The 25,905-nt window shown below is 42.5% G+C and overlaps 1 protein-coding gene across 3 annotated transcripts in view; it reads left to right on the forward strand.

Moving 5' to 3' along the window:
• LOC106603642 (cell adhesion molecule 1) overlaps window positions 1-25,905 on the forward strand; it is a 551,827-nt gene that overhangs the window by 459,990 nt on the left and 65,932 nt on the right. For 2 of the 3 annotated variants that reach the window (XM_014197549.3, XM_014197550.3), the window contains exon 9: window positions 15,634-15,717. The exons of the other annotated variant lie outside the window; for it this stretch is intronic. In XM_014197549.3, the coding sequence (XP_014053024.2) occupies window positions 15,634-15,717 (84 nt within the window). The remainder of the gene's footprint in view (window positions 1-15,633; window positions 15,718-25,905) is intronic. 3 annotated transcript variants of the gene reach the window in all.

Raw genomic sequence — 25,905 nt, forward strand, 5'->3', positions numbered from 1 at the left:
CCGCGCATGCTTTGAGTACACGTCCTGGTAATACGTTTGGCCCCGCGGCTTTGTGAATGTTGGCCTGTTTAAAGGTTTTGCTCTCATCGTGATCACACAGTCGTCCGGAACAGCTGGTGCTCTCATGAATGCTTCAGTGTTGCTTGCCTCAAAGCAAGCGTAAAAGGCATTTAGCTCGTCTGGTAGGCTCTCGTAACTGGGCAGCTTGTGGCTCGGTTTCCCTTTGTAGTCCGTAATATTTTTCAAGCCTTCCCACATCAAATCAAATTTATTTATAAAGCCCTTCTTACATCAGCTGATATCTCAAAGTGCTGTACAGAAACCCAGCCTAAAACCCCAAACAGCAAGCAATGCAGGTGTAGAAGCACGGTGGCTAGGAAAAACTCCCTAGAAAGGCCAGAACCTAGGAAGAAACCTAGAGAGGAACCAGGCTATGAGGGGTGGCCAGTCCTCTTCTGGCTGTGCCGGGTGGAGATTATGAGAGAACATGGCCAAGATGTTCAAATGTTCATAGATTACCAGCAGGGTCAAATAAAATTAATCACAGTGGTTGTCGAGGGTGCAACAGGTCAGCACCTCAGGAGTAAATGTCAGTTGGCCTTTCATAGCCGATCATTCAGAGTATCTCTACCGCTCCTGCTGTCTCTAGAGAGTTGAAAACAGCAGGTCTGGGACAAGGTAGCACATCCGGTGAACAGGTCAGGGTTCCATAGCCGCAGGCAGCACAGTTGAAACTGGAGCAGCAGCATGGCCAGGTGGACTGGGGACTGCAAGGAGTCATCAGGCCAGGTAGTCCTGAGGCATGGTCCTAGGGCTCAGGTCCTCCGAGAGAGAGAGTTAGAGAGAGCATACTTAAATTCACACAGGACACAGGATAAGGCAGGAGAAATACTCCAGATATAACAGACTGACCCTAGCCCCCGACACATAAACTACTGCAGCATAAATACTGGAGGCTGAGATAGGAGGGGTCGGGAGACACTGTGGCCCCATCCGACAATACCCCCGGACAGGGCCAAACAGGCAGGATATAACCCCACCCACTTTGCCAAAGCACAGCCCCCACACCACTAGAGGGATACCTTCAACCACCAACTTACCATCCTGAGACAAGGCCGAGTATAGCCCACAAAGGTCTCCGCCATGGCACAACCCAAGGGGGGGGGGCGCCAACCCATATCCGACGAGCGTCAGAGCCGGTGTAGTAGGATTCAATCTTAGTCCTGTATTGATGTTTTGTCTGTTGGATGGTTTGTCTGAGGGCATAGCGAGATTTCTTATGAGCGTCCGGATTAGTGTCCCGCTCCTTGAAAGCTGCAGCTCTACCCTTTAGCTCGGTGCGGATGTTGACTGTAATCCATGGCTTCTGGTTGGGAAATGTACATACCGTCACTGTGGGGATGACGTTGTTCATGCACTTATTGATGAAGCCGGTGACTTAGGTGGATGAATCCCGGAACATATTCCAGTCTGTGCTAGCAAAACAGTCCTGTAGCTTAGCATCCACGTCATCTGACCACTTCCATATTGAGCGAGTCACTGGTACTTCCTGCTTTAGTTTTTGCTTGTAAGCAGGAATCAGGGGGGTATAATTATGGTCAGATTTTACCAAATGGAGGACGAGGCAGAGCTTTGTATGCTTCTCTGTGTGTGGAGTAAAGGTGGTATAGAGTTTTTTTTATGCTGGTTGCACATTTGACATGCTGGTAGAAATTAGGTAAAACGGTTTTAAGTTTGCCTGCATTGAAGTCCCCGGCCACTAGGAGCGCCACTTCTGGATGAGCATTTTCTTCTTTGCTTATGGCCTTATAAAGCTTGTTGAGTGCGGTCTTTGTGCCAGCATCGGTGGTGGTAAATAGACGGCTACGAATAATATAGATGAGAACTCTCGGTTGATGGTGTGGTGTACAGCTTATCATGAGGTATTCTACCTCAGGCGAGCAATACCTCAAGACTTCTTTAATATTAGACATCGCGCACCAGCAGTTATTGACAAATAGGCACACACCCCCGCCTCTTGTCTTACCAGAAGTAGCTGCTCTGTCCTGCCGATGCACGGAGAATAGAGCCAGGTCTTTATTATCCTTGTTGTCGTTCAGCCACGTCTCAGTGAAACATAAAATATTAGTTTTTAATGTCCCGTTGGTAGGATAGTCTTAATCGCAGATCGTCCAGTTTGTTTTCCAATGATTGCACGATGGCCAATAATACGGAGGGAAGTGGTGGTTTACCTACTCGTCGGAAAATTCTTACAAGGCTCACCGCCCTCCTCCCCCTTTTCCTCAGTTTTTTTCTTCACACTGATGACAGGGATTTGGGCCTTGTCTTGACAAAGCAGTATATCCTTTATGTCTGACTTTTATTTGACATTTTTTAACCCTTATTTTACCAGGTAAGTTGACTGAGAACACATTCTCATGTACAGCAATGACCTGGGGAATAGTTACAGCGGAGAGGAGGAGGGATGAATGAGCCAATTGTGAGCTGGGGATGATTAGGTGGCCATGATGGTATGAAGGCCAGATTGGGAATTTAGCCAGGACACCGGGCTTAACATCCCTACTCTTAAGATAAGTGCCATGGGATCTTTAGTGACCAAAGAGAGTCAGGACACCCGTTTAACGTCCCATCTGATAGACGGCACCCTACACAGGGCAATGTCCCTAATCACTGCCCTGGGGCATTGGGATATTTTTTTAGACCAGAGGAAAGGGTGCCTCCTACAGGCCCTCCAACACCACTTCCAGCAGCATCTGTTCTCCCATCCAGGGACTGACCAGGACCAACTCATTAACGAAAAAAATCTTTGTCCAGTTTGAGGTGAGTAAACATTGTTCTGATGTCCAGAAGCTCTTTTCGGTCCTAAGAGATGGTAGCAGCAACATTATGTACAAAATGAGTTTCAAACAATGCGAAAAAACAAACAAAATAGCACAGTTGGTTAGGAGCCCGTAAAACGGCAGCCATCCCCTCCGGCGCCATTATCCCTGCTGTCTCCTGAAGTCCACGAACAGCTCCATTGTTTTGTTGACGTTGAGGGAGAGGGTATTTTTCTGGTACCACTGCTCCAGGGCCCTCACCTCCTCCCTCTAGGCTGTCTAGTCATCGTTGGTAATCAGGACTAACACTGTTGTGTCCATATCAGCCTTCAATATGGAAGAGATAGCTTCTCTCCATCTTTATGGTTGAATAACACACAATTGCATAATTAGGAAATTGTACTGCTTCCCACGTTGCAAGATGGCATTGATTTACCCCAGCGAAGATGGGCTACAGCAATTTGCAGAGGGGTCTCCGTGCTATTCACTCCCTCTAATGAAAATGAACACAATTAGGTTAACATACGAACAGATGCCATTCAAAACACATGAGTGGGCCCGACAAGGGACATTCCCCCTCGCAACCCCACACAGCGTTTATTAATGCGTAATTGTCCGCCCCTTGATTGCGTGAGACAAGCATTCGCTGCAGGTGCGCCGTTGGCTTCCAACGGCCATTGTTAGCTTGGTGCCGTTGCCAGAGACTGTAATTGTTTTCCTCACCTCTTCTTTTCCTCCTCTCCTCCTCCTAAGAGTGGCCCCCATCAATATCATTTCTCATATCATGCAGCTGGCAGATTTGGGAGAAGTAGGGGGGTTTCTAATTCTTTGCGCGGCAAGTGCCGGGCACCATCCCATTGCTGTGCGGGTGACAGAGGGATGCCCAGCGCCTCGCTAAGAGTCGCCTACTATCTGCCAGGGCGATTAATGGGGGGGAGGGGGGTCACTCCTCTGTGCTGTTCATTAGCTTTTAATTGGAGTCAACCACCCCCAGTGCTCTTTTGGCAGTGTGAGATGTTTGTGCTTTAGTTATTGTTATTGTGCTGTAGTGTCACATCATTCACCCATCTCCACACTTATTTCATAACTCTCTGGAATGATTGAGTAAGAGGGATTTTAATCAGCACGAAAGCTCTACCTGTGTTTTGTCCTCTAGTTTTTATTGACATACCGCCTTGCGCTACGGGGCCTAGTGATAAGAGGTGTGGATCTTTTGTTTATCAACCTCAATCTGTTTTTGCCTTTGGATATGGAAAACTTAAGGGGATGCACTATTATTGAGTTTCAAAGGGCTCAGGATGAGAAATTTGGCTTGGTCTTCACAGACCTTTCCTACCCTCTGAGCAGGAGAGAGCCATTTGGGAGATTTGACCGGATTACTTTCCACTCCTCTCCAATATGTAAAGCTGTGGCTGGTAGGGAAATCCACAGCCCAAAGTATACTTTAAGAGCTCTATTAGCCAGATTGTTCTGTTTTCCTCATTGAGTGAGGTTCTTATACTACCCCGCACGTGCCAGTTTGCCACTCCCACACCTCTCTTTTGGTTAAAGGATTAATCGGCCTGTTGCCTGCCTGCCTCTCCCCTCCCCTCCATATGTCTGTGTATGTCTGCTGTGCCATATCCACCTGAGCAAATTTTCAGAGGTGTGTTTATACTCCGCTGTCTAAGGGGATAAAAACGAGACACCGGAAACTCCATCTCTGGAGTTTTTTAGCTTGACTAGGGAGGGATATTTTCTGTCTGTCAGGCAGTCCCAGTATTTTAATGCAGCCTCCGCTCCAAGATCTCTGGGACGATTCTTAATCTGCCCCGGTATACAAGCTACAGTGACTCAACAGGGAAACTCACTCAGCTTCCCATATTTGAAGTCAATAAGCTTCCACTGCGTTTGATACAACATCACTGGAATAGCAGGTAGCGTGGAGTGCTGCTTTTTGTAAGGAAACCTTGCTTAATATTTGCTCCAGGCAAGCCTGTATCGAGGGTGGCAAGCAGGGAAAGTATAGATCTTATTATCGCTGCCAAGTTTTTAATGAGCTATTGACACCGATGAACCCAAACATCTGCTGGGCCCTCGCAGTTCATTATGGGATAAATCCAATTAAGTAGCACCACCACCGAGCTCGAGTTTGTCAGCTCCCGACGTGTGTGAAACTCATCAGTGGCACAAGCCCAGTTAGCAAGGCTCCCGCCGCAAGATAGTCCCCCCTATTTGTCTGTTCAGCCATTATTTTTTCAAGCCTCTGTTTATAGGAATGGAATATGTTCTTTGTTAGAAATAATACAAAAAAATAATCGAAGATTAACGGAGTGTGTACAAATGCAGACCGCCTTAAGGCCGGGTTGGTTTAAATCTGAAATTGTTAGAGAGCAGGTCGTTCCACAAACTGAGTCCCTTTTGGGTCGTGTAACTTTTGATTTCACTGAACTTTTACATTCTGTCATGAAGAACACATGTTCAACTTAATAAAAAACAGGTTTTCCCAATTCAAGAGGTTAAATAAAAAATATATACTATAGTGAATTCCTATTAAGTTCCCCAAAAAGTAACAGGGTTGACGATTTCATCTTAAATCAGCCATAAATCCCCTTGTGACAGAGGTACTGAAGCTTGTTGTGTGTAACAGGGGTGGGCAATTGAATGCAAGCTTTTAAAAAAAATAATAAAAATTCTGTCTATGGGTAACAGGTTTGACATGTTTGAATTTCAGTTTCACCAACAAGTTTCACCAACAAGTAATTCAGTCCACATAAAAGGGTTGACCATAAAATGAGGGACAACATTTTTTATCAATAATCACATGAAAAAATATATGATCTTCAAAAATGACTTTGTCAAAGCAACAAAATAACTAGGGCTTTACAATGATGGTGGGTTAAAGAGACTACTCAGAGGAACATGTCAAAATGCTGAAATTGACAATTTAAGTCTTTATTCATATAAAAAATCTGACGTGTTGAATTTTCCATGTGGTCTATATTAAAGGCCACTTCATTTAATATAACAGGCTTTTAAAATGCAATATTGGTGCACAATTTCTACTTATCAAAGGGACGCAAAAGGGAACCATTTTGTGGACATGAACGCTCTCTAATAATGAATTACTTCCTTCTCCTCACGTGTATCTATTTAATAAGGTGAAAAAGCCTCCTGGAGTCAAACAGAATACATTACAACAAAATATACTGAACAAAAAAATAAACGCAACATGCAACAATTTCAAAAATTTACTGAGTTACAGTTCATATCAGGTAATCAGTCAATTTAAATAAATAAATTTGGCCCTAATCTATGGATTTTACATGACTGGGAATACAGATATGCATCTGTTGGTCACAGATACCTTTAAAACAAAATGGGACTCATCATCTTGTCACGGTATCTCTGTGCATTCAAATTGATAAAATACAATTGTGTTCGTTGTCCGGAGCTTAAGCCTGCCCATACCATAACGCCACCGCCACCACTCTGTTCACAACGTTGACATCAGCAAACCGCTCGCGCACACGATGCCATACACGTGGTCTGCAGTTGTGAAGCAGGTTGGAGGTACTGCCAAATTCTCTAAAACGGCTTTTGGTAGAGAAATTAACATTCAATTACCTGGCAACAGCTCTGGTGGACACTCCTGCAGTCAGCATACTAATTGCACTCTCCCTCAAAACTTGAGACGTCTGTGGCATTGTGGTGTTTGACAAAACTGTTCATTTTAGAGTGTCCTTTTCCCCAGCACAAGGTGCACCTATGTAATGATCATGCTGTTTAATCAGCTTCTTGATATGCCATATCTGTCAGGTGGATGGATTATCTTGGCAAAGGAGAAATCCTCACTAAAGTGGATGTAAACAAATTTATGCACAACATTTGAGAGAAATAAGCTTTTGTGCATATGGAACATTTCTGGGATCTTTTATTTCAGCTCATGAAACAGGGGACCGACACTTTACATGTTGCTTTTATATTTTTGTTCAGTGTACACTACCAGTCAAAAGTTTAAGAACACCGACTCATTCAAGGGTTTTTCTTTATTTTTACAATTTTCTACATTGTAGAATAAAAGTGAAGACATCAAAATTATGAAATAACACATACAGTGAGGGAAAAAAGTATTTCATCCCCTGCTGATTTTGTACATTTGCCCACTGACAAAGAAATGATCAGTCTATAAATTTAATGGTAGGTTTATTTGAACAGTGAGAGACAGAATAACAACAACAAAAATCCAGAAAAATGCATGTCAAAAATGTTAGAAATTGATTTGCATTTTAATGAGGGAAATAAGTATTTGACCCCTCTGCAAAACATGGCTTAGTACTTGGTGGCAAAACCCTTGATCGCAATCACAGAGGTCAGACGTTTCTTGTAGTTGGCCACCAGGTTTGCACACATCTCAGGAGGGATTTTGTCCCACTCCTCTTTGCAGATCTTCTCCAAGTCATTAAGGTTTCGAGGCTGACGTTTGGCAACTCGAACCTTCAGCTCCCTCCACAGATTTTCTATGGGATTAAGGTCTGGAGACTGGCTAGGCCACTCCAGGACCTTAATGTGCTTCTTCTTGAGCCACTCCTTTGTTGCCTTGGCCATGTGTTTTGGGTCATTGTCATGCTGGAATACCCATCCACGACCCATTTTCAATGCCCTGGCTGAGGGAAGGAGGTTCTCACCCAAGATTTGACGGTACATGGCCCCGTCCATCGTCCCTTTGATGCGGTGAATTTGTCCTGTCCCCTTAGCAGAAAAACACCCCCAAAGCATAATGTTTCCACCTCCATGTTTGACGGTGGGGATGGTGTTCTTGGGGTCATAGGCTGCATTCCTCCTCCTCCAAACACGGCGAGTTGAGTTGATGCCAAAGAGCTCCATTTTGGTCTCATCTGACCACAACACTTTCACCCAGTTGTCCTCTGAATCATTCAGATGTTCATTGGCAAACTTCAGACGGGCATGTACATGTGCTTTCTTGAGCAGGTGGACCTTGCGGGCGCTGCAGGATTTCAGTCCTTCACGGCGTAGTGTGTTACCAATTGTTTTCTTGGTGACTATGGTCCCAGCTGCCTTGAGATCATTGACAAGATCCTCCCGTGTAGTTCTGGGCTGATTCCTCACCGTTCTCATGATCATTGCAACTCCACGAGGTGAGATCTTGCATGGAGCCCCAGGCCGAGGGAGATTGACAGTTCTTTTGTGTTTCTTCCATTTGCGAATAATCGCACCAACTGTTGTCACCTTCTCACCAAGCTGCTTGGCGATGGTCTTGTAGCGCATTCCAGCCTTGTGTAGGTCTACAATCTTGTCCCTGACATCCTTGGAGAGCTCTTTGGTCTTGGCCATGGTGGAGAGTTTGGAATCTGATTGATTGATTGCTTCTGTGGACAGGTGTCTTTTATACAGGTAACAAGCTGAGATTAGGAGCACTCCCTTTAAGAGTATGCTCCTAATCTCAGCTTGTTACCTGTATAAAAGACACCTGGGAGCCAGAAATGTTTCTGATTGAGAGGGGGTCAAATACTTATTTCCCTCATTAAAATGCAAATCAATTTATAACATTTTTGACATGTGTTTTTCTGGATTTATTTGTTGTTGTTATTCTGTCTCTCACTGTTCAAATAAACCTACCATTAAAATTATAGACTGATCATTTCTTTGTCAGTGGGCAAACGTACAAAATCAGCAGGGGATCAAATACTTGTTTCCCTCACTGTATGTGTTATTTCATAATTTTGATGTCTTCACTTTTATTCTACAATGTAGAAAATTGTTAAAATAAAGAAAAACCCTTGAATGAGTCGGTGTTCTTAAACTTTTGACTGGTAGTGTACACTGAATCATGCAGTAACCAATAAAGTGTTAAACAAATCAAAACGTATTTTATATTTGAGATTCTTCAAAGTCGCCACCATTTGCCTTGATGACAGCTTTGCACACTCTTGGCATTCTCTCAACCAGCTTCATGAGGTAGTCACCTGGAATGCAATTCAATTGACATGTGTGCCTTAAAAGTTAATTTGTGGAATTTCTTTCCTCAATGCATTTGAGCCAATCAGTTGTGTTGTGACAAGGTAGGGGGGTATACAGAAGATATCCCAATTTGGTAAAAGACCAAGTCCATATTATGGTAAGAAAAGCTGAAATAAGCAAAGAGAAACGACAGTTCATCATTACTTTAAGACATGAAGGTCAGTCAATCCGGAACATTTCTAAACCTGAAATGTTCTTCAAGTGCAGTCGCAAAAACCATCAAGTGCTATGATGAAACTGCCGCTCATGAGGACCGCCAAAGGAATGGAATAACCAGAGTTACCTCTGCTGCAGAGGATAAATTCATTAGTTACCAGCCTCAGAAATTGCAGCCCAAATAAATGCTTCACAGAGTTCAAGTAACAGACAGATCTCAACATCAACTGTTCAGAAGAGGCTGCGTGAATCAGGCCTTCATGGTCTAATTTCTGCAAAGAAACCACTGCTAAAGGACACCAATAAGAAGAAGAGACTTGCTTGGGCCAAGAAACACGAGCAATGGACATTAGACCAGTGGAAATTTGTCTGTTGGTCTGGAGTCCAAATTGGAGATTTTTGGTTCAAACCGCCGTGTCTTTGTGAGACGCGGTGTGGGTGAACGGATGATCTCCGCATGTGTATTTCCCAACGTAAAGCAGGGAGGAGGAGGTGTGGGGGTGCTTTGATGGTGACACTGTCTGTGATTTATTTATAATTCAAGGCACACCTAACCAGCATCTGGTTTGGGTTTGGTGGGACTATCATTTGTTTTTCAATAGGACAATGACAAATACACTTCCAGGCTGTGTAAGGGCTATTTGACCGAGAAGGTGAGTGATGGAGTGCTGCATCAGATGACATGGCCTCCACAACCCCCCGACCTCAACCCAATTGAGATGGTTTGGGATGAGTGAATGAAAAGCAGCCAACAAGTGCTCAGCATATGTGGGAACTCCTTCAAGACTGTTGGAAAAGCATTCCAGGTGAAGCTGGTTGACAGAATGCCAAGAGTGTGCAAAGCTGTCATCAAGGCAAAAGGTGGCTATTTGAAGAATCTCAAAAATCAAATATATTTTGATATGTTAAACACTTTTTTGGTTACTACTTGATTCCATATGTGTTATTTCGTAGTTTTGATGTCTTCACAATTATTGTACAATGTAGAAAATAGTAAAAATAAAAAATAAAATAAAAAAAATGTAAACTTGACTGAGTAGGTGTTCTAAAACATTTGACCGGTAGTGTATATTACAACTGTTGCTCTTTGTCTAATGTACTGAAGTAAAGTACAGTTGAAATATACCACTTTACTCAGACAAGATGATCAACTATAGGCACTTCATCAATCTACTTTCTTCTTCTTAACGCCAAGCTGACTTCTTCAGTCAGTGTAGAAACTCATCATGCCACTACTCCCCAAGCTCCCTCTTGTCTCACCTTTGGCAAAGATAATCAACATGGGTGCACTGTTCCGAAAAACGACGTGAAAGCAACTGCCGTGTCAAAGCACGCCTTATGAATCACAGGGAGTTTGGGACAGGTAACAACTAAGCTCTGACATCCCATGATCCATAAATGTACTTTATTGACAAGCCAAACATACAAATCTCTTTAAGTACCTCTCCCTTGGAGAAATATGCTGGCAAACTCGTCCACTTGTCCCCCCCTGGGGAGATGGAAAGTGCTACAGATATACTGACGGTATTCTGGGTGGGCTCCAGAAGAGGGAAGGTGACCCTTGTATACACCACAAGATGGCCGCCGACTTTGAATGTTGTTGACGTGAAGAAACATTTGGAAAGATGTATTGCTGCCCATTGTGATTTGATCCTCGTAGTAAAATTAAAGAATGTGTGTTTCAGTCCGGAAAAACTAAAGGGATATGGCACCAGTGAACCCAATTGGTTATGGTTAGGGTTAGAGTTATGGGTTGGCATGCCAGTCACATCTGTAAGTCACACCTGTTTTATTTACCCCAACTTTTACCTCTGGAAGGGAAATTGAAAATGTTCAATAGCCTTGGTTACATCCCAAATGAAACCCTCTTTTTTTATTTAGTGCACTACTTATGACAAGAGCCCAGTGGGCCATGGTCAAAATAGTGCACTATAATGGGAATAGGATGCCATTTGAGACACAGCCCTAGTCAACACCAAGTATGCTTAAAACTTTGAGGTGAAGTCATAGCAGAGGTCCTTAGATTTCCCTCACATTTCTTTTGATATCATTCATAAGCTATGAAAACAGCCCACTGGCATACGCTCATTTCAGACACACAAGTTGCAGCTAGTATTACAAACTGTCAGTCAGAACCGAAAGCAATGAAAGTGATGGAGTAATTGACCCCTCCATTTCAGCAGATGCAAGCACCATTTCTTCATTTCTTTACCTTCAAGCTTGAATCAAATGTGTTTTGACAACAGGTGTAGACTAACAGTGCAATGCTTACTTACGGGTTCTTCCCAACAATGCAGAGAGAAAGAAAATAGAGAAATAGAAAAGTAAAACAAATAATAATATAAGTAATAATAAATACACAATGAGTAACGATAACTTGGCTATATACACGGGTTACCAGTACAGAGTTGATGTGCATGGGTACGAGGTAATTGAGGTAGATACTGTATGTACATATAACTAGGAATAAATTGACAGATAAGGAATAGTAGCAGCAGTGTATGTGATTAGTCAAAAAAGTTAGTGCAAAAAGGGTCAATACAGATAGTCCAGGTAGCTATTTGGTTAACTAATTAACTATTTATCAGTCTTATGGCTTGGAGTAGAAGCTGTTCAGGGTCCTGTTGGTTTCAGACTTGGTGAATCGGTACTGCTTGACATGCGGTAGCAGAGAGAACAGTCTATGACTTGGGTGGCTGGGGTCTTTTAAGATTTTTAGGGCCTTCCTCTGACACCGCCTGATATAGTTGTGGGTGAACAGGGAATACAGGAGGTGACTAAGCACGCACCCCTGAGGGGCCCCCGTGTTGAAGGTCAGCGTGGTGGATGTGTTGTTGCCTACTCTCATCACCTGGGTGGCCCATCAGGATGTCCAGGATCCAGTTGCAGAAGGAGGTATTCATTTCCAGGGTCCTTAGCTTAGTGATGAGCTTTGAGGGCACTATGGTGTTGAACGCTGAGCTTTAGTCAATGAACAGCCTTATCACATCTGTGTTCCTCTTGTCCAGGTGGGAAAGGGCAGTGTGGAGTGCAATAGAGATTGTGTCTTCTGTGGTTCTATTGGGGCGCTATGCGATTTGGAGTGGGTCCAGGGTGTCTGCGATGATGGTGTTTATGTGAGTTATGACCAGTCTTCCAAAGCATTTCATGGCGACAGATGTGAGTGCTCCAGGGCAATAGTAATTTAGACAGGTTACCTTGGCATTCTTGGGCACAAGGACAATGGTGGTCTGCTGGAAACATGTAGTTATTACAGACTGGGTCTGGGAGAGTTTGAAAATGTCAGTGAAGATACTTGCAAGCTGGTCAACACATGCTCTGAGTAAGCGTCCTGGAAGTCCGTCTGGCCCTGCGGCCTTTTGAATGTTAACCTGTTTAAAGATTTTACTCACATCGGCTACGGAGAGCTTGATCACACAGTTGTCCAGAACAGCTGATGCTCTCATGCATGGTTCAGTGTTTCTTGCCTCGAAGCAAGCATAGAAGGCATCTAGCTCGCCTGGTAGGCTTGCGTCACTGGGATGCTTACGGCTGCGTTTCCCTTTGTAATCTGTGATAGTTTGCAAGCCCTGCCACATCCAGCGAGCATCAGAACCGGTGTATTAGAATTCGATCATAGTCCTGTATTGATGCTTTGTCTGTCTGACGGTTCGTCAGAGGGCGTAGCAGGATTTCTTATAAGCATTATTTTCCTGCAGGGATGGGCAGCATTCATTTAATTTTATTGACATGCATTATTGGCATTATTGGCGGCAGATAGCCTAGTGGTTAGAGCGTTGGGCCAATAACCGAAAGGTTGCTAGATCGGTCAAAATCTGTCGTTCTGCCCCTGAACAAGGCAGTTAACCCACTGTTCCTAGGCCGTAATTGTAAATAAGAATTTGTTCTTAACTGACTTGCCCAGTTAAATAAAGGTAAAAAAAACAAAAACGCGGCATTTCAAATATTATTTGCTTATCCTGTCAGTGATATTAAAAGCTTGGTAAACACAACATGTTTGAAGACAACGTTTAAGCTGTCACTGCCCACGCACGTCCGTCTCTCTGATGTGTCCCTCCCTGCCTGTCTTCCACATCTCATCATTAGTCTGCTGGAAAGTGTCTCTGGGCCCTCCTGCCGTGATGTTCTGATGGAACACAGACAACAAACAAAGCAGGGAGGGAGGTAGGAAGGGAGACTGTCTGCAAATATCCCCCACCTACACAGATGTTAACACAGTGGTATCTGTCTGGCTAGATGGGGACAGACCGGCAAACAGTTGTGGCGGCGGGCGCAAGTCACTGCTCACGCCTTTCAGCACAACAGAAAATTCTCTCCTCTCTCTCTATTTCACTCTCACTCTCTCCATCCCCCTCACTCTATTTCCCTCTTTCTCTCTCTCTCCCCTCATTTCATTAACCTGTTTGGTTGTTGTCTCTCTCATTGCTGGAAAAAGCTGCCCCAATCACTCGCTCTTTGCACTCCTTTAACACTTCCCACTGTTTTTTGGTACACACTCAGGCAATCTGAGCAGCATGCCGAGTGTCGAGGCTCTCTCCTGACTGCAAGTCTCAGCCCCAGGTTCTTATTAATGCAGCACCACCACTCCGACTGAGAGAATGTCACTTTTGATGTCCCCCTACAGTTATTGGTGGGGGGTGAGCCAACTAATGAAGTAAAAGTAAAATGCAACAGAGGGGTGTGTGTGTGTGGGGGGGGGGGGTTGCCTTGAGCTGAAAGTCTATGTGTCGAACGTCCCTCCCTCCCTTGGACATCACGTTGTGCCACTGTGTTTGTTTGTTTGTTGATGTCATGGACGTTGGACATTGCATTTTCATCACTAATCATGTCCATCATGTTTTTTTAAAGGATAGAGTTTGGGATTTCAAGTTTTTTTCTGTTTGAACTTGTGATGGGGCTTTTTATTGATATCATGCCAACAGTATATCCGTAGGAGAGATTCATCGACACATTTGGATGCCGCAGCCCAAGCTCCAATGGATTATGCACTAGCCAAGCATTTTTCGAGAATGGTGAATTTACGTTATGGTGTACGTATTTACAGTACCAGTCAGAAGTTTGGAATCACCTACTCATTCAAAGGTTTTTATTTATTTTTACTATTTTCTACGTTGTAGAATAATAGTGAAGACATCAAAACTATGAAATAACACATATGTAGTAAGCAAAAAAGTGTTAAACAAATCAAAATATATTTGAGATTCTTCAAAGTAGCCTCCCTTTGCCTTGATGACAGCTTTGCACACTCTTGGCATTCTCTCAACAATCTTCACCTGAAATGCTTTTCCAACAGTCTTGGAGTTCCCACATATGCTGAGCACTTGTTGGCTGCTTTTCCTTCACTCTGCGGTCCAACTCATCCTAAACCGTCTCAATTGGGTTGAGGTCGGGTGATTGTGGAGGCCAGGTCATCTGATGCAGCACTCCATCACTCTTCTTCTTGGTCAAATAGCCCTTACACAGCCTGGAGGTGTGTTCGGTTATTGTCCTGTTGAAAAACAAATGATAGTGTCTATTACTTGAACTCTGTAAAGCATTTATTTGGGCTGCAATTTCTGAGGCTGGACTTATGAACTTATCCTCTGCAGCAGTGTTAACTCTGGGTCTTCCTTTCCGGTGGTGGTCCTCATGAGAGCCAGTTTCATCATAGTGCTTGATGGTTTTTGCGACTGACCTTCATGTCTTAAAGTATTGATGGACTGTCGTTTTGCTTTGCTTATTTGAGCTGTTCTTGCCATAATATGGACTTGGTATTTTACCAAATAGGGCTATCTTCTGTATACCACCCCTACCTTGTCACAACACAACTGATTGTCTCAAACTCATTAAAAGGAAAAAAATCCCACAAATTAACTTTTAACAAGGCACACCTGTTCATTTAAATGCATTCCAGGTGACTCATGAAGCTGGTTGAGAGAATGCCAAGATTGTGCAAAGCTGTCATCAAGTCAAAGGGTGGCTACTTTAAAGAATCTCAAATATAAAATATATTTAGATTTGTTCAGCACTTTTTTGGTTACTACATGATTCCATATGTGTTATTTAATAGTTTTGATGTCTTCACTATTATTCTACAATGTTGAAAATAGTAAAAAGAAATAAAAACCCTTGAATGAGTAGGTGTGTCCAAACCTTTGACTGCTTTGTACATGGCAATTACTTGTCCAATAGGGGCAATACGATTGCCTGTTAACATACTGTAGCCTCGCAATGAGGAAGGGCTAAACCATGAGTTACGGCTTCTTAACTACTTGGAATGAATACCTAAACTTAATTAATGTTTTACATAACTTGGTTTATGACAGGCATAGAGGCACACAAATACATTATCACTGGTATCAATAATGTCCTCATCACAATTGCCTTATTTCACTGCAGACCTAGGTCCAAATACTATTTTAAATAATTTCTAATACTTTATCTGTGCTTGATTAAGCTGGCCTGACTTCATGCCAATACAACAGTCTCAAAGCTCAACCCTGCCAATCTGGCAATCTAGGCGGCCAAGCACAAACGCTCAAAGTATTTGAAAGATTTCAAGTGGTATTTTAACCCAGGTCTGTTTCGTTGTGTATTTTGTTTTCATGGTTTACTCATTAGTTTCTGTGTCTGTCATGTATTTGTTTTCTTCATCCAGATGCCCCCACCACTACCCCTATACCCACTACAGCTACCACCACAATTCCCACCACCACCATCTCTCTCCCTGAAGCCACTGCAGGTACAGTATAACCTCCCACCACCTCCCTGTGTGTGAGTGTGTGCGCATGCTGGTTGTGCGTGCATTGTTTGTGTGCATATGCGTTACCCACCACACCACAAACACCACCACTTACAACAACATCCACACTGTGAGTGTGTGCGTATGTAAGCATGTTTATTCTACAGATACCATTACCACCACCCTCTACCCATGGTAATGTATGACCTGACAACCCCCTAGTGTGTGAGGAAATTATAAATATTTGCTGTCTGCCAGTCCTGATAAGATTGAGACGTATTGTTATGTTTTTATTGTTGATCTCTGGAAGTTTGCAACAAAAATCCTGGGCTGGTAGATACCATGTAATCTCTACCAAGTCTGATAAAAAAATAGAGCATGTCTTGGTCTGGTACATAATAATGTCAGAAGTCTAACCCCGAAAATTGACATTATTTAGAAAATATGAGCAAATATGACAAATGCAGACATAATGGTGTTATCAGAATCGCAGGCCTTGGGCACAGACAGACGCTCCTAGCTCAGCATGTCCCAACATTCCAAACAGGTGTCAGACATGAACAGACCAAGACCTAATCAGTCAGGATTCTTTTTCCAAACACTTTCCATAAAATTGAGACAGAGATCTAAAAAATAATAGTGAACATACAGTTGAAGTCGGAAGTTTACATACACCTTAGCCAAATACATTTAAACTTAGTTTTTCACAATTCCTCAGATTTAATCCTAGTAAAAATTATGATCACCACTTTATTTTAAGAATGTGAAATGTCAGAATAATAGTAGAGAGAATGATTTATTTCAGCTTTTATATTTCTTGCATCACATTCCCAGTGGGTCAGAAGTTTACATACACTCAATTAGTATTTGGTAGCATTGCCTTTAAATTGTTTAATTTGGATCAAACGTTTCAGGTAGCCTTCAACCAGATTTGCACAATAAGTTGGGTGAATTTTGGCCCATTCCTCCTGACAGAGCTGGTGTAACTGAGTCAGGTTTGTAGGCCTCCTTGCTCGCACACACTTTTTCAGTTCTGCCCACAAATTTTCTATAGGATTGAGGTCAGGGCTTTGTGATGGCCACTCCAATACCTTGACTTTGTTGTCCTTAGGCCATTTTGCCACAACTTTGGAAGTATGCTTGGGGTCATTGTCCATTTGGAAGACCCATGTGCGACCAAGCTTTAACTTCCTGACTGATGTCTTGAGATGTTGCTTCAATATATCCACAAAATTTTCCTCCCTCATGATGCCATCTGTTTTGTGAAGTGCACCAGTCCTTCCTGCAGCAAAGCACCCCCACAACATGATGCTGCCACCCCATGCTTCACTGTTGGGATGGTGTTCTTCGGCTTGCAAGCATCCCCCTTTTTCCTCCAAACATAACGATGGTCATTATGGCCAAACAGTTCTATTTTTGTTTCATCAGACCAGAGGACATTTCTCCAAAAAGTATGATCTTTGTCCCCATGTGCAGTTGCAAACTGTAGTCTGTCTTTTTTATGGCGGTTTTGGAGCAGTGGCTTCTTCCTTGCTGAGCGGCCTTTCAGGTTATGTCGATATAGGACTCGTTTTACTGTGGATATAGATAATTTTGTACCTGTTTCCTCCAGCATCTTCACAAGGTCCTTTGATGTTGTTCTGGGATTGATTTGCACTTTTCGCACCATAGTACGTTCATCTCTAGGATACAGAATGTGTCTCCTTCCTGAGCGGTATGACGGCTGCATGGTCCCATGGTGTTTATACTTGTGTACTATTGTTTGTACAGATGAACATGGTACCTTCAGACGTTTGGAAATTGCTCCCAAGGATGAACCAGACTTGTGGAGGTCTACACATTATTTTCTGAGCTCTTGGCTGATTTCTTTTGATTTTACCATGATGTCAAGCAGAGAGGCACTGAGTTTGAAGGTAGGCCTTGAAATACTTCCATAGGTACACCTCCAATTGACTCAAATGATGTCATTTAGCCTATCAGAAGCTTCTAAAGCCATGACATAATTTTCTGGAATTCTCCAAGCTGTTTAAAGGCACAGTCAACTTAGTGTATGTAAACTTCTGAGCCACTGGAATTGTGATACAGTGAATTATAAGTGAAATTATCTGTCTGTAAACAATTGTTGGAAAAATGACTTGTGTCATGCACAAAGTAGATAACCGACTTGCCAAAACTATAGTTTGTTAACAAGAAATTTGTGGAGTGGTTGAAAAACGAGTTTTAATGACTCCAACCTAAGTGTACAGTATGTAAACTTCCGACTTCAACTGTATATAGCATCCACGTTTACATCCAAGTGACAGGATCAGGGTAATTAACACTAGAAAAGCCTGGCTTCTTGTGACCCCCCTTCAAGCCAAAACAAGTAATTTTGTCTCCAATATTCTAACAGTCTAATAATTTATTCTATTTTTATTTAACCTTTATTTAACCAGGTAGGCTAGTTGAGAACAAGTTCTCATTTGCAACTGCGACCTGGCCAAGATAAAGCAAAGTAGTTCGACACATACAACAACACAGAGTTACACATGGAATAAACAAACATACAATCAATAATACAGTAGGAAAATATATATACAGCATGTGCAAATGAGGTAGGATAAGAGAGGTAAGGCAATAAATAGGCCATGGTGGCAAAGTAATTACAATATAGCAATTAAACACTGGAATGGTAGGATGTGCAGAGGATGAATATGCAAGTTGAGATACTGGGGTGCAAAGGAGCAAGATAAATAAATACAGTATGGGGATGAGGTAGATTGGATGGGCTATTTACAGATGAGCTATGTACAGGTGCAGTGATCTGTGATCTGCTCTGACAGCTGGTGCTTAAAGCTAGTGAGGGAGGTAAGAGTCTCCAGCTTCAAAGATTAATAAATTATAAACACATTTCATATACAGTATGCTATCGTAAAATAAATATTTTGGTTGTGTTTCTGAAGGTCTTGAGTAACATTAGAATACAATAGCATTTTAATTCGTTAATGTTAATATAGGCTATCTGTTTCCATGTGCTCAAGTGTGGAGTGCATGGAACAGTGGTTATTCTTGGAAAAAGTTACGTTTTGAAATAGAGCTCATCTCTTCAATTTTGATAGTATTTTAATTGTTTTGGAAACCTCAGACTCTGCTCTTTCTGATACTATACTGTATATATATAAAACCGTCTTACCTTCATGTGACTTAAAAAAGTAACTTCTTGGAAATTACATGTCCTCTTCTTATCAAAATTCTAAAAGCATACGTGTGTTAAATATTTTGGAAAATTCAAGGACGGAAGGGGGCATGACTTTAAAAAGGGCAGAGATATTTAAATTTGTCATTTATATTAAGCAAAATAGTGTTAAAACATAAAAACACAAACTCAGATCTCCACGATCAGACATACAAACGAACAGACTGTCTGGCTGCCATCTTGGATTATATTTTTGAGTTCCTACTGGAAGGGCCAGGCTCAGGGTCCCTCCTCCCACTGCAACTCAAGGCTGTCAATGGCACTCCTCAGAGCTGCCCGCTTGCGCCCATCACAATTCTCTCTAAAATGTTCACCCGCTTTCTCTCTCCCTCTCTCTTTCTCCCTTTCTCTCCCTCTCACCATCTCCCTTCTCCCCCCCCCCCCCCCCCCTCTCTCTCTCTCTCTCTCTCCTCTCTCTCTCGTTGCTTCCACAATCTTATCACGATCTGGGGCTGTATCCCGTCCTGTCTGACTCCTTTGTGTTTCCGAAGGGGTGACAATGACACCCTATTTTCAAACGCTCAGACAAAAGAGCTGGGACTGGGACAGGCGGACGACTCCCTTCTCTTCCATTCACATTCATATATTGTAGAGCCATAGACTCTTCTTTCCTCTGGTGAGGTGCGTCTCACTTCGACCAGAAAAGTTCAGGTCCCTTGCCACTCCTCAAAATATATTTGCCTTATGCAAAAGCGATATGCGAAAAGTTAACTGTCCCCTTGCGCTGTCGCGAGAATGCATTCACAATGACCTCGGCAGTTAGCGGTAAAGTGATATGTTAAAGTTCAGATCGGTGCTCGACTAAACTTTTGTTAGCCTTTGGAGCCGGCATTGTAAATGCTGCGCACTAATGTTATGGTTGCATGGAGTCACTCGTTTGATCCTATTTCCTGTTATGGATATTATACAGAAAGAAGGTACATTGATACATTTAGCTCTGATCTCTCCCCTGCCTTTCTTGTATCATCTTGTACCTGATGCAATGAAAAGGCAATAGATTTTATTTTTCTGTTGCAACTCCTGCTACCTTAGCTCACCAGTTACTGCAGATTCAATGTTTCTCCTTACTACTGCTTAAGCTTACTTTTAAGCCCCCCAAACAAAACAGACTTGAATTGTTTTTTGTCTTGGAGAAACACTGACAAGATACCAATGAGTCCTCTAGATCTGGGACCACATGTACTGACCGTCTCAGAGTAAGAGTGCTGATCTAGGATTAGTTTTGCCTTTGAGGTCAAAATTAATTAGACTACATGGAGAGGGGAACCTGATCCTAGATCAGCGCTTCTACTCTGAGACGCTTTTTGACAACGAGCCCTAGCATTTGCAGACTGCCAGTTGATCTATAATTGATGTTGAAACATTCTGTTAAGTGAGTAATGGACATGGATGTGACTATCGCCAACTGTATTTCCTTTCTCAGTCCAATCGCTAATATGTGCATGACAAGATGATGATGGCACAAATCATTAGTCAACTCTATTATCAGGTCAATACGACATCTCGGTTGCCATACTATTGTGGACTAACTATAACCATTTGATTGTATTAGATTTTCAACTTAGTGCCACCTAAAGCCATTTGCAACGGTTAGTAAATGCATGATTCTCTCTCTTTGTTCATAATGACACTCATTGTCAGAAACAGTTGCTAAAGGCAATTTTTGGCATTGCAATTTCAAATCTCCTGATTGTGCATAAACAAAACAACACTTTACAACGGCCGTTTGAGCAGAGCAGCCTTGAACTAGAAATCCAATCAAAGTCTCTGACAGACCTTTCTCCGCACAGTTGGAACAAATCTAGACCGGGAAAAAACAAGCATGTGCTCGATTATGCCATCTGATTGGATTAAGTGAAAGACCAAAGAACTAATGACGATGCTGATAAGTTACACCTTCTACTCACACCAAACAAGTGGGTGTGTCTAAGTAGGCTGTTACCTGCTTTGTCAGACTCATGTAATCTAGTATCGCAATAAAATAATATGAGGTATTTTATTGTTCAAACGGTGGATACTTTGAAGAATCTAAAATCTGAAATATATTTTGCTTTGTTTAACACTTGTTTGGTTACTAGAGGATTCCATATCTGTTATTTCATAATTTTGATGTCTTCACTATTATTCTACAATGTAGAAAATAGTAAAATAAAGAAAAACCCTTGAATGAGTTGGTGTATCCAAACTTTTGACTGGTACTGTATGTCACTAGTAGTAAACATATATAATGGGGAATTGATAAAAAGAGTAGTTCAAGACATATCGAAAGGGAGGATGAATGCAATTGAAAGAACCTGAATTTATCATATTTTCTACAGTTGTTTTTTGTCTGCGTTATGTATACTGAACAAAAATATAAACACAACATGTAAAGTGTTGGTCCCATGTTTCATGAGCTGAAATAAAATCTCCCTGAAATTTTCCATACGCACAAAAAGCTTGTTTCTCTCAAATTTCATGCACAAATTTGTTTACACCCCAGTTAGTGAGCATTTCTCCTCTGCCAAGATAATCCATCCACCTGACAGGTGTGGCATATCAAGAAGCTGATTAAACAGCATGATCATTACACAGGTGCACCTTGTGCTTGGGACAATAAAAGGCCACTTTGAAATGTGCAGTTTTGTCACGCAATACATTGCCAAAGATGTCTTAAGTTTTGAGGAAGCTTGCAATTGGCATGCTGACTGCAGGAATGTCCACCAGAGCTGTTGCCAGAGAATTGAATGTTAATTTCTCTACCATATGCCGCCTCCAACGTTGTTTTAGAGAATTTGGCAGTACGCCCAACCGGCCTCACAACCACAGACCACGTGTAACCACGCCAGCCCAGGATCTTCACATCCAGCTTCACCTTCACCTGCGGGATCGTCTGAGACCAGCCACCCGGACAGAGGATGAAACCGAGGGTTATTTCTGTCTGTAATGAAGCCCTTTTGAGGGAAAAACTCATTCTGATTGGCTGGGCCTGGCTCCCCGGTGGGTGGGCCTGGCTCCCAAGTGAGTGGGCCTATGCCTTCCCATGCCCAACAATGGCTGTGTTCTTCTGCCCATTCATGTGAAATCCATAGATTAGGGCCTAATTCATTTATTTCAATTGACTGATTTCCTTACATGAACTGTAACTGTAAATTGTTGAAATTGTTGCAAGCTGCGTTAATATTTTTGTTCAGTGTAAGTTTCTAACGGAGATTTTCATTTCTGTCACATATGGAACCACTGTCATCAGGTGCGCTGTTTAGAATAGAGTTTTCCCGCGAATTACATTTTGGCAAGTGTTTGAAAATGAGGAGTTGCATGTTCTGTTAAGATTAATTACTATCATCTAAATGTGATTTCTGTCATTCTGAGCACAGTGGATGGACGCCCTAATGGATTATGCTCCCAAAAGATGTTTATTAAATGGCCAGTGAATTCAAATTTTCCTGGTCCCGTTGTCTGGTGCCACATTTTCCTAACGGAAACCCTGACACACACATACACCAATGAGTTGGAAGCAATGGTTCAGCCGCAGTGCAGCATTCCTGCACGATTATAGACGTTAATGCACTGAACACTTACTGAGAATAAAGTTTACTTAAGCAGGAACGCAGTGACAAACTTAACTTGCACATGCTGTAGACATACTGCACTGTAAATAATGACGACACATTGTTCCTATGTTGTTGCACTTAATAAAGTGGACCTCAACATGGCAGACTCGTCATTTTTAGAAAGATAAACCCCATTTATGGGTATCTTTCCCAGGCCGTCTTTTTGCTTTTAACTTTTAACTGACATTATTCCTGTGTATTTAGATGTGAGGGAACAGTCTCTTATGGACGTTATGCGCTCTGCCGGCTGATTATATTTCTCCACAAGCGCAGATGCGTATAGATCAGAGGCAGTAGCGGCAAGCAAATCTATCAAAGCCCCCGCCGGGTAGATGCCACGTAGAAATGTAATACATTTTTGATAAACTGGCTATAAGGAGACTGGAATGGGGGTATACTGCACTTTTATAAAAATCTATTATAGCCTCAACTCAAGACTAAGATGCTCAGCGGCTTCAGGAGGTGACATTTAGATATTACTAAATTGCCATTTACACTGCAAATAAATGGCTATATGGAAGGACCTTGCTCACTACCATCCGCACGAGGGACAGATGTCATTCATTTAAAAAAAAAATGGCCCTCTAAACACAGCTCCGAAATGTATGTTTATCGATATTTTGCCATTGTTTTAATTTAAGTTTTTTTGCTTTTAAAAAGCTTTTACAAATGTGATTAAAGGCCTTAAAGGCCAACGCTCGCTCTCGTTCTATCTGTACGTCTCCATTTTTACCCTCTCCCATCTACTTTATCCCTCCCTTTATCTCGCATTCTTTTTGGTCCTATTCCCAAATCATTCTTCCTACCAAATCTTTCTTTCAGCTTCCCTTATTCTTGCCCTCCCTCTTTGTATTGTTTCCCTCCATTTCTTCTGTTCCCTTATTCGTTCCCTCCATCTCCTTCTCTATCTTTAATCTTTATGTCAGTCAGAAAGGCAAAGCAAGAGCTTTTCCGCTTGACATGCAGCGTTTTGTGCTGGCCCTGTCCTAAGGGCAGGCCGTTGTCCTTTTGGTAGTCAGGGGCAACAGTAGTTATTGTCATCTCTAATGTCATCTCTAATGCGGACCCACTCCTGTTTGGAGAAGTCCACAGATACCAAGACACTTAGTCTTCTAGAACACTCCCTACCTCTATCTTTCCTGCTCTCTCTTCATACACCTCTCTAGCATTCTCTCTGGCTCCCTCTCTCTCCTACTCTCCCCTCTCTTTCTCCATCCCTCTCTTTCTCCTCCCCTTACTTCTTCGCTCCCTTTCTCTCTCAGCTTAAATACAGTATATGACTAATGATGTACCAAAACGAGACGTCAGAGAATTACAGTCAGCTCAACCCAGCAACGTAAATAGACACTCGTAAAGCAGCGTTTGGGAGACAGAAAAATACATTAATAAAATGTACCCCCGCTAATAAAACGGAAATGAATTAGGAGACCGAGGTGCCACTGCCTGTTAATTGATGAAAAGCTATAAACAGAGACGGCAACCAATTCATTTCACCCCCCTCCAAACACAAAAACATAAAAACGACAACAGCAAAAACGCTTTTGTCAATACTTAAATTGCATAAACAACATCTGGTAAACTGATTTTGGGATTGAACAAATGAATTGCCCTTGCCTGCACAAGCACTCGCAAGATAGAGTTGTCCATTTCTCTTGATTCTTTCCAGCAGCATAAAGCAGGGACAGAAAGGGATGGCTCGCCGGCAGAGTATGGGCTAATTCACTAAAGGTCAATTGCATTACAATGGGGGAAAACAACAACTGCAGTTGTGTGATACACCGCTCAGAGTGCGCATCCCACTGAATTTATTAGGCTTAGCAACATGCAAACACAGAAATGCACCCAATACGTCTTTTTATGTAGAGGTATATTGTTATTTGAGGCAATGTTTGCGCTCCATGATGGCTCCAAGGAGATGGAACTCATAAGGCAGGCTGGGGAAGGTAATCGGCGAGCTAGGCCTGAATCACCTACGTCCTACAACAATGAAGCTTGGTGTGCGTGTGCGCATCAACAGAAGAATTGATTCTTACATTTTTGTTGTATTTACACCTTGATTTGAATGGACATTCTCTGATAATTGATGTCAATTAAGCAAGATAATTGATGTCAAGTTAATTTAAATATAGAATGTCGGGACGTTTACGATTCTGTAGTGATTGCTGTAACCACCCACTAACAGAATAAGAATACACTATACAGTGCCGTCAGAAAGTATTCAGACCCCTTGACTTTTTCTACATTTTGTTACGTTACAGCCTTATTCTAAAATGGATTAAATATTTTTTTCTTCTCAGCAATCTACACACAATACCCCATAATGACAAAGCGAAAACCAGTTTTTAGAATGTTTTGCACATGTATTAAAAATAAAAAACAGAAATAGCTTATTTACATACATATTCAGACCCTTTGCTATGAGACTCGAAATTGAGCTCAGGTGCATCCTGTTTCCATTGATCATCCTTGAGATGTTTCTACAACTTCATTGGTCAATTCAATTGATTGGACATTATTTGGAAAGGCACACACCTGTCTATATAAGGTCCCACAGTTGACAGTGCATGTCAAAGCAAAAACTAAGCCATGAGGTCGAAGGAATTGTCAGAGCTCCGAGACAGGATGGAGTCAAGGCACAGATCTGGGTAAAGGTACCAAATAAATGTCTGCAGCATTGAAGATCCCCAAGAACACATTGGCGTCCATCATTCTTAAATGGAAGAAGTTTGGAACCGCCAACACTCTTCCTAGAACTGTCCGCCCGGCCAAACTGAGCAATCGAGGAGAAGGGCCTTGGTCAGGGAGGTGACCAAGAACCCCGATGGTCACACTGACAGAGCACCAGAGTTCCTCTGTGGAGATGGGAGAACCTTCCATAAGGACAACCATCTCTGTAGCACTCCACCAATCAGGCCTTTATGGTAGATTGGCCAGACAGAAGCCACTCCTCAGTAAAAGTCACATGACATCCCGCTTGGAGTTTGCGAAAAGGCACCTAAATAATCTGACCATGAGAAACAAGATTCTCTGGTCTGATGAAAACAAGATTGAACTCTTTGGAGTTTGCGAAAAGGCACCTAAATAATCTGACCATGAGAAACAAGATTCTCTGGTCTGATGAAACTAAGATTGAACTCTTTGGCATCATGCTGCCACCACCAGCGGCAGCGACTGGGAGACTAGTCACAATCGAGGCAAAGATGAACGGAGCCAAGTGCAGGGAGATCCTTGATGAAAACCTGCTCCAGAGCGCTCAGGACCTCAAAATGGGGCAAAGGTTCACCTTCCAACAGGACAACGACACTAAGCACACAGCGAAGACAACTCAAGAGTGGCTTCGGGACAAGTCTCTGAATGTCC

Source organism: Salmo salar, chromosome 04 (assembly GCF_965601325.2).
Source record: "Salmo salar chromosome 04, fSalSal1, whole genome shotgun sequence".
Classification (NCBI taxonomy): domain Eukaryota; kingdom Metazoa; phylum Chordata; class Actinopteri; order Salmoniformes; family Salmonidae; genus Salmo; species Salmo salar.